Genomic DNA, 9,318 nt, shown 5'->3' with positions numbered 1-9,318 from the left:
TTTAGTAAAATGAATTCGTGAAGGAAAATAAAAGATCAAGTTGCATTAATTTTTCGTGATCAAATGATGACAATCGCATCAACTTACCAAGCATTAGATTATTATAAAGTTGTTGCATTTTCGACTGGTATTAATAAAATTGTTTTTAAATTATAAATTTGTATAGCAGATAAATGTTCATATTGTGAGTAATTAGTGTATAATTATATTTTTTTAAAGGGATAAAAGAACTTATAGTAGATATGTCAACATTAACAACTTGTTTAATTAGTGGTAACGGTTAATTCAACTATAATTTGAATAACAATTAATATAGCTTTGTCGATTATAAATTTCAGCTGCATGTTTCATTTGTGAATGAGTGTGAAAATGAAGTATAATTTTTCTGTTGAAAATGAAAAACCGTATAATGCACGACAGCATATTTTTTTCTCTACTTGCCTTCTTAACAGTATTCCGATTATTTAAAATTGTAAGTTAATTTTTGAATGCTAAACGCAAAAAATTAACATGTAAGCATTTAATTTTTTTAAATGTAGATTATAGTTCCGTGTGTTAAAGAGTATTTTATCTATAATAATTCACCGGAAAGTCCTTTTCAAGCTAGTTTTAGTCATTAGCGAATATTCGTCAAGTTACTATCAATAAATCTTAAAAATACTGTTACGGTAATTACTTGAGCAAATTTCTATTTCAAGTTTCTGGTTGAATAAAAGATATTAATTTTTTTTAAGAATGTAACAATAGGATAATGATAATCTCATAGAGTTATTTTAAATATTAATTAGACTAATTTAAATTTTGATAATCTATTGAAAAACAGATATAACGCCTTTCTCTCTACGCTTCAACACTTTTGTTCTGATAAGAAAATGGTGGCAATCTACGCTTAACATTTCTCTTACTCGACCGAATTCTTATCAACATCAGTAGATTCTCAACAAAAAGAAGGAAAAAAGACACACTTATTCCTACCATCCATATTCCAAATATCAAGTAAACTTGAGAAATATCTATGGATTGAAAAGGGGCCTCTCGATTACTCTCCTGCTGCCAATTCAACCATCGTGCTTTCAATGCATCAATCAACCCAAACTCAATCATCTTCAATATCCTAAAATTAATATAAAAAAATCAAATTTGAATTCTGTCTCTCGTCATAAATCTCATTACCCAACATCAAAACTTCTTTTGTACGGAAATCCCTTCTTAATCGCCGCCGAGATCCAAGTTTCAAAATACGATTCCCACGATGGCACAAGTCTCGGACAGATACGTCGGCCAATTGCATTGTGCCGATCAGCAGCTTCGAACGCCGCGTACTTGTGTTTCTTACTGAAGCAAACTTTCTCGTAAAGATCTCTGGCTGCTGGTGCGAAACTTACTCTTTGAAAATCACGCACGTGCTTGTAGTACCTCGATGCGAGATTCTATAAAACAATCAGATTTATCGAGTCATCGTCCCTGAAAAATAAAAAAAAACCAATCATTCACCTCAAAATCTTGATGAACCATCGACCCGTTAAAAGCGATCACATCGTACTTGGTAGTCTGGATTAGATCCTTCAGTCCAGCGAAAGGCAGAACGTACTTACGGTTCATCATCAGGTATATCGCGTGCGAGCTGAAGGCTATGAGTATGATCCACGAAAACATACTCGTGCAGATGTATATTATTCGAGATTTTTTGTGGACTTCCGGCGGTACGAAACCTGTTTTACAATTTCGTTTGACTATCAATCATGAGAATTGTATAGACGGTGCGAACCTTGCGAGGATGCAATAGCAATGGTGTAAATAATGTGATCCTGCAGGTTACACCGTATTGGCTCTCGGGCAGTTATGGTTGAGATTTTCTCATAAGCGTAGCCCGCCAAGCTCAGCGCGAGCAGCGAAACGAACACGCAGTACCAGAGCTCCATGGAGAACAAGTGAATCATCCAGATTTCATCGTGCTTCCATTCGGGCAACACGTACAGATGATATCTGTGGCGGGATCGCGTTGCATTCCACTTGAGATTTTTAATTTGAAGTGCTTACCTGATCGTCCACAAAGGGACGGTGTATTCGACCAAATTCAAACGACTCGCGAATGCACCGGCTCTGGGGATGATTTGCGACTGGTTTTGCTGGATGAGACCCAAGAGGCCGTCGAAAGTTCCGTTTTCCAGTTCGTTGCCGAAATTTTTGTTCTCCAGCTTGATCGGCACTAGACTGTACAATATAAATCCGTATAAAGGGCGTTTGCGTCTCGCTGGAAGGTGGATGTGACGTACGTGAAGTTCAAGTAATCGGCAAGAGTCGTCCAAATGTCACCGCAGACACCAGTGATCCTCGTATCGTTATCCACGAAATTCACGATGTTCGATTCCTTCGAACGACCCTCCTAATGTCGTTAGCGAAGTACATTTTTACAACGATCGTCTACAGTAGGTCGAGGAGCTTTTTACCTGGTAGTAAGAGACGACCAGTACTTCCTTGCGGAAATTATGGTACTCGATCGATCTGAATCTGTTCGAGAACCGGTCCTTGGCTCGCGAGAAACTTCCTATGCTAAACAACGGCACGAAAGTTTGATTGCTTGCATTCCAAACAATGCCGCTGATCGCGCGACAAATGTCGATCGCGTTGAGTAACGACAGCCAGACAAAGGGCGACATTTTTACGACGCGCGTGACGAGAGTAAACTGAATCAATTTCGCCGGCGCGACGAAGCTAAAAGCTTCATTTTTATCGTTATCTGATTTGTCATTAATTTGAATAGTGCGGCATTGCGTCAGACGTCTCTTTTCAGCTTGGGAAATTGATTTCAGCGCTCGAGCGCCTGGATGTCGCGCTTGTGCTCCGAATAGAATCGGAGACGATTAATATAGAACGATAAGAGAAAAGAAAGCGCGATTGATTATATAAATAGAAGGTTAAATTTGAGGACTGCACTTTTTACGGACAGATAGTCGGCAGCGAGATTAGAAAATTTCGGTTTGTGACTTGTGACGAGGGGAAAGAGAACGAGTTCTAAGTATTTTTAGCATCGCAGCGTCTGATCTGCATGAGAATGGGGAGCTAAAAGATCAACAAAATGTTTCGCTGGGTTTCTCCTGGTCCTTGAGACTCGACAATTCTCCAAGAGGAGTGTCTCTGAACACTTATTTCTATTTTTCATAAAATAACGCTTTTTTTTCAGGTTTGAATAGATGACGTTTATTATCAAATAAATCCTAGCTTTTCAAAACGCTCATCTACAAAAAACACGACGATTTACAGAAATAAAAAAATCAAGCTCACCATTTCGAATCGTGACAATAAGTCTTCGTTATCGCAGTTACAAAGTCAAGTATGTACAAAAGAAAAAAAAAGTAAAAGTGCACGACGTTGACAAATTAGTTATTGTAGACACCAAGAAAATGATTACAGTTCGGGCAAGTGTGCTTTTTTGCTTGGCAGCTATCGATACAGTAAACGCACGGCGCACAAGGCCAGCAGCTGGAAAAAAAAACACACAAAGGATATTATTCATTTTTTTTATTCGAAGCTTTAGTCGGAAAGAGACGATATTAGGTAAACTATGTGCGCGATTTGATAACGACATTAGCATTCTATTGACGCATAGATTCATTATCGAAAGAAAGTTTGAATCTAGATAATATCTAATCTTCTTCTTTATTTATCAACTGCATGTTTTTTAGGTCAGCATTATTTCTAATTATAGCGATCGAGAAAGCCTTTTAAAATTAATTTAACGATGTGTATCGCGATAGAATATCGCGTAAAATGAATCGATCGAAATTAACGATGGCTTTTAATAAGAAGGCACGCGCGAATCAATATTTGCCCGGTGAGTCAACGTTCGATTCGACGAACAAGATGTACCGAGGTGGATCGAATTTATTGACATGTTTCCAAAGGCCTAAGGCAAGCTCGAAACAAAAATATGGAGGAATGAATAGTCCAATTATGTATGATCCACGATGTGTGCATGTCCAATAAAAGAAAATTGACGCGTGAAAAACTCACCAAAACAGACACATTAGAAGGCACAGCAAGTGAGTCTTGGTTGTCGGTTCGGTCTCCATTCTCGTGGTAATGGTGGCGTTGCAGTAAGGGCAAGTCATGGTCATAGGTTCAGGACCAACATTCGTGCCGGTCATTATGACCACGGGCGGTTGGTGACCGTGATGCGTCATATTTTCAAAACGAAAAAATTATTTTTATTTCGACCGCGACGTCTGTACACTCTGTCGTAACACTGACGATCCACCGGCAATAGCGCTTGGCTTTATAACTTTACAACACACCTGTTCACGTCATTTGACCGTTGCTAATCTACTGTTAAGAAATTACTCATCTTCCTCTATATACGTTATCTTGGTAAGCACTGATAATATACATACTTCTTATAGGAGCGTTGTTTTATTTAGATATGTGAAATTTTGGTGTGGGGGGGGGGGGGGGGGTACTGTGAATTGTGCTCGTCTGAAATCTCTGACAGTAACGATAAAAGCGCAAATGAATAAAAAAATCAACCATTTTTTTAATTTCCATTCTCTATTTTATATTACAAGAGCTTCATCGAATACTTTGATTCAATCCACATAAAAAAAAACAAAGAAACGTCTTGTAGAGTAACATCCAAAATCTCGTCGAAGTTCTATTCGAAAACAGACAAACGAACGCGAAGCTAAATTTCTGATAGAAGGGAAGAGAAAGTGAAAACCTTTACTTACTTATTTCCCTTTAATTTCCTTAATGTCGTGTTTTATACGATTAAACTTGAGAATTTTCCGGAATTCGGGACTGCGGCAGAGATTGGCTACGCTTAGCTCGCGTGGCTGTTTTTAAGCCCTGGGGTGGTTGGGAGGAAAGTCCCTCTCTCAGCCTCTAAAACTAAGAAAGGTGCAATTTCCAGCACTTTTCTCATTGGCTTACAGTGTTTTATTCACTTCACTCGTTCGATTTTCGAGCCCTAATCAAATCAGAGGCTGGAGAAAATGTACGCGCGAGCCTAAACGTAACAGGCCTTCAATGTCAAGCAACTACAGAAAAGTGTAATACGTTGAGAAAATCACGATGCAGAATGTGCAGATAAAATTCTCTCTTTCTGTATCCCAAATAGGCCAAAAGAAAAATTTTATGATTATTCTACAAAGGACCTGTGTGTGTCGACCGAAAAGTCGCGCAGCTCGTGTTCCACCATCTCCTTTCAGCGTAACATTTTCATCTATCATTTCTATCACAGGAATAATAATAATAATGAATATGTAAATAAATTAAAATAATCAACATTATAACTTGGCATATTACTGTTCTGTCGGAGATCAGACACCCAAAAAATTGCTTCATTTATACAGCAGCGTTGTTTTGCTTAACGAACGATTTATATTTAATGCTCATCCTACGATCATTAGCAGCCGTAATCGACGTCATTGTGACTGCAGCGTAAAAAAATCATTGAATTATGCATGCTTCGCATTTTCATGTAAGGAAACCAACCGTACTGTTCTATTTAACACTTTGCATTGAATATAATGAGCCAAGCGTTTTTGCAGGGACAATCGTTAAATTATTTGATGAAAAGCAACGCACATCGAGAGAACGCAGAAAAGAAACGGATAGAAATCAGTGTTTTCTGCGAGGCGTCCTCGCCATTGTCCCAGTCGCATCAATTGCGACGGCGTCGTGTGGTCTGTACGTTCTTCTTTAATTGATCATAACTCGATAAACTTTAGCAATTAAACCCATAAGCGATATGGCATTTAATTCGTCGCTTTACGCTATTCGTTGGCATGAAATGCCGAGCAGCGCAGCAATAGATAGCATCGAAATACTTTTATTGGGTTAAAATTTCAGTATGAAAAAGTCAGCTTAATTGATTATTCCCGATAGTTGAAGGCGCTAACAATATTGACGAGAATTACCGAGAGTCGATATTTTTTCAGATAGATGTTCAAGAATAATCAACAAAAGTTTTCAATTATCAGAAATAACTCCGGCAAAGAAGTGTTTTGCCGACGCTATATCTGAAAAAGCAAATCTGAACGAAGGATCGAAAGTAATTATACGATGACTTTCCTGAAAATATCTACGTCACTGTTAATCTTCGTAATAATTGAGTTGTTTCCGAAAATTCAAGCGAAAGTTTACATGCTTTGATCTGATGTTAAAAAAGTGATAAACGTATATTGCACATTTAACAGAATTATATTAACAAGTACGTAAAAATTCTATTTTAGCGAAGAGTTTTAAAGTAACGAGGTCGAGATATAGAATGAACAATTTTACAAAACATGTCGATAAACATACATCAAAGTATGTAGCTTTGCAACCAAGATGCACAGTGCAATGAGTTTCGAGCGAAAATCATAACCGTAAATTGGTCCGTTTGCCCAACGTAAGCTGTCAATGTGATTGGGTCTTTTTAACGATCGCATCAGCCATCGTAAACTGCCAAACGATGCTGGCATATCGGACAATAGTGCTCCTTCGCCATGCAGGTTCGATCGCAGTAGACGAGAGGCGCGCATAGACAGCAACTGGAAAGAAAGAGGCACATTGTAATCTGAAAAGCTGCGTTCCACTGTGCAACGGCACGGCGTCGGGCGCGAAAGTCAGGCGACGTCGCGGATTACCCCGCGAGGCACATCAGAAGGCAAACGATGTGCGTCCTCGTGGAAGGGATGAGATTTATTTCCGAGCTGACGTACGACTGGCAGCGAGCGCAGAATAGCTCGCTGGGCCAGGGCCCGCCCGAGGAATTCACCACGATCGTCACTCTCGTTTCGCGCTCGCACTCCTCCGGACTCATCGCGGATCGCACGACACCCGTGCGCGTTCGCGTGCCGATTCGCTCGGACGGCACGCGCGCAAGCACTTCGCCGCGCGTCGATAACTCGAGTGCGAGCGGTTGCCGAGTCGCTGCCACCAGCTCCGAGCTCGCGCATGCGTGCCGACGGGATTGCGGAGGATGCGTCCGCTGAGACAAAAAGGAGAGCGAGTCCGAGCGTCGCCACCGCCTGACGTCAGCAGTGCATCTGCCGCGAGCGACGACAGCTTCGAGGCGAAACTTTCGGCTTCGCTCGAATAAAATGTTAGGCTCAAACGACGGTGCGTAACCAATACCAATGAACCAGGACCTCTGGATGAAAGGACGATTCTCATTGTTATGCAGTCCCTGCACGAAAAATTCCATCACGGCAGAGCAATAATGAAGCGGCGATGATGCTTAAGAATCTGCCTATTTGCATTCTCAATTGAGTCAGGCGCTCACACCCACTCAACGCAGATACGCACACGCACGTACGCACATAAATATATAGCTAATATACATGCTGGTAGCTCCATACACTGCTTTTTATGACAGCTATGCGATTTATTTTTAAATCTCCGTTAACGATCGCTCGAAAATGTTTGACTTGCTAGTCAGCCTTAACTCGCTACGGGAGCATTTACATTGCCAATCGCCAATTATCGCCGGAGAACCTCAAGCGTTTTGGTACACGCCGATAAGTCTACGGCAGTTCGGGCATACGTGTTCCTTCGCCATACACTCGTCGGCACAGTAAACGAAGGGCGCGCAGAACCAGCATCTGCAATACACGAGCGGTTTTAATATACTTTCTTCGTTGGTTGTGAATTTCAAAGGAAAGAAACAGCAGGCGATGGTCGTTTAACGGGAAAATGCAATTTAATGTGATTACGAGAATCCAAGACTCTCGAGGTGAAAATTTACCCGAGAAGACAAAGAAGAATGAACATGAAATGAGTACTCATGGTAGGGTGAGAAGTTATCTGAGTAGTAATGTTGGCTCTGCAGTAAGGACAAGTCATGTATACAGGGCTGGGGCCGACCAGCAGCGGATTTGGATACGCTGGATGCGCCATGACTTACAATTTTCCCTTTGCAAAGACCTTCGGATTTCGAAGCCGTCAACGAGCTGAAAAATTGTATCGGTCAGAAAAACTTGATAAGTTCTGCAAGCGAGTACCCACCGAATTGGCGGCCGCGAGGATCTTCGAACTTGGACGCCTACATAACCAGAAAACGGGCTCCCGCGACGCGTAACCAAAGAAAAAGAAGAAAAAAAAAAAGCGCGCCACCCTTCCCTTCTCTTGTTTACTTTCCAGCTTTCGCCCCTCGATCTTGCGCAGTTCGCATTTCGAACCTCAAAAATTTACGAACTGAAGGAGCCGGAAAAGCGCTTTCGTCGAGAGCGCACGCGCGAGCCGTTGTTTTCGAGTCTGTCCTCCTCGCTAGCGATTCATCGGTTGCGCCAACCGTCCATTCTCAGTTGGTTTCCGCCTCGGCATTTGCGAGCGCGAGCGAACGAATATAACGCAATATAAGGCTTGGCAACCAAAAATAAAGATAAGTTTTCATTCGTGTTCGTAAGTCATCTAGCGGCAAATGTTTCGATAGTCGAGCAAAAACTTCAGATGCAGGTACTTAATAAACATTTTTATTGCACGTTCTCTTAATCTTCTGCGTTATCCTCGGTCAAATATTTTAATATAAATAATAAATAGCCAGAATGACGTTTTTAGGTTAAAAATGAATTCTTGAAATTGCGGATCGTCTTCGTTTGAGTAGCATCGCCGCAATCCGTAATACTGAGCTCTAAAGTTACAGCAATCGTAAGATGCCGTAATCGTAGTCGAAGTCAACGGGCTCATTCGCCGGTTTATTTGTCGTACATTCCGATGAATTGATGACAATTCGGGCAGGTATGTTTCTTGGCCAGGCAACTATCGACGCAGTAGACGCAAGGCCCGCAGCAAATGCACCTGCAAAATCAACGGCAATTGACTTATGCGCGCTTATCGTTCGCAACGTAGAACGCCCTGTTGGACCTTTTGAGTCATCTTTATCAAGTCAAACGGGTTTTATCTTGCCACGACGCTCGAATAATAGCTGGCTGTTTATTGCGTAAGAAACGAAAAAGATTCTTGTCGATTCAAGAGTTCAAGTTACCGATAATTGCACATATGATGTGAAATTGACGCGACGACTGTTTATTAAAAGTCCGGAGACTTGTTGAGTTCAAACTTACCCTAAAGCACAAATTAAAATACAGAAAAGATGGGTCTTCATAGAAGGGTGATTTTCTACAATGGTGGTAATCGTTGCATGGCAATGAGGACAAGTCATCGTCGTAGGATCAGGTCCAACCTGTGGATCTTGCAGAATTATCACATTCGGATTCGCCATAACTCACCAACACTATTATCACACGGCCGTTGTATTTCAAAACCTCCAGCGAACTGTGCGAAGTATGGGTCAGAACGCCGTTTTTATAAGATTCCAACCCCGCCATCGTCTAGTTT

At 41.1% G+C, this 9,318-nt stretch overlaps 3 protein-coding genes across 3 annotated transcripts; all 3 read right to left on the bottom strand.

Annotated features, from left to right (window-relative positions):
* Window positions 1-31: 31 nt before the first annotated feature.
* Window positions 32-2,660, bottom strand: LOC131672569 (glutamate receptor ionotropic, kainate glr-3-like). The gene is made up of 7 exons (XM_058949876.1): window positions 2,451-2,660; window positions 2,277-2,386; window positions 2,041-2,214; window positions 1,769-1,986; window positions 1,495-1,712; window positions 1,174-1,430; window positions 32-1,114 (listed from the first exon to the last, which is right to left on the bottom strand). The coding sequence occupies exons 1-7, from the start codon at window positions 2,658-2,660 to the stop codon at window positions 841-843; spliced, it is 1,461 nt and encodes a 486-aa protein (XP_058805859.1). The 3' UTR covers window positions 32-840.
* A 530-nt stretch (window positions 2,661-3,190) lies between these two features.
* LOC131672562 (lipopolysaccharide-induced tumor necrosis factor-alpha factor homolog) lies at window positions 3,191-4,292 on the bottom strand. Its single transcript, XM_058949869.1, has 2 exons — window positions 4,015-4,292; window positions 3,191-3,483 (listed from the first exon to the last, which is right to left on the bottom strand). Exons 1-2 carry the CDS (start codon window positions 4,182-4,184, stop codon window positions 3,381-3,383), a joined length of 273 nt encoding a protein of 90 aa, XP_058805852.1. The 5' UTR covers window positions 4,185-4,292; the 3' UTR covers window positions 3,191-3,380.
* A 4,176-nt stretch (window positions 4,293-8,468) lies between these two features.
* Window positions 8,469-9,318, bottom strand: LOC131672567 (lipopolysaccharide-induced tumor necrosis factor-alpha factor homolog). The gene is made up of 2 exons (XM_058949874.1): window positions 9,045-9,318; window positions 8,469-8,778 (listed from the first exon to the last, which is right to left on the bottom strand). Exons 1-2 carry the CDS (start codon window positions 9,200-9,202, stop codon window positions 8,676-8,678), a joined length of 261 nt encoding a protein of 86 aa, XP_058805857.1. The 5' UTR covers window positions 9,203-9,318; the 3' UTR covers window positions 8,469-8,675.

This window comes from Phymastichus coffea, unplaced genomic scaffold, assembly GCF_024137745.1.
Source record: "Phymastichus coffea isolate CEN01 unplaced genomic scaffold, Cenicafe_Pcof_1.1 PCOF00153, whole genome shotgun sequence".
Classification (NCBI taxonomy): domain Eukaryota; kingdom Metazoa; phylum Arthropoda; class Insecta; order Hymenoptera; family Eulophidae; genus Phymastichus; species Phymastichus coffea.
This window is presented reverse-complemented; position numbering and strand designations above follow the sequence as displayed.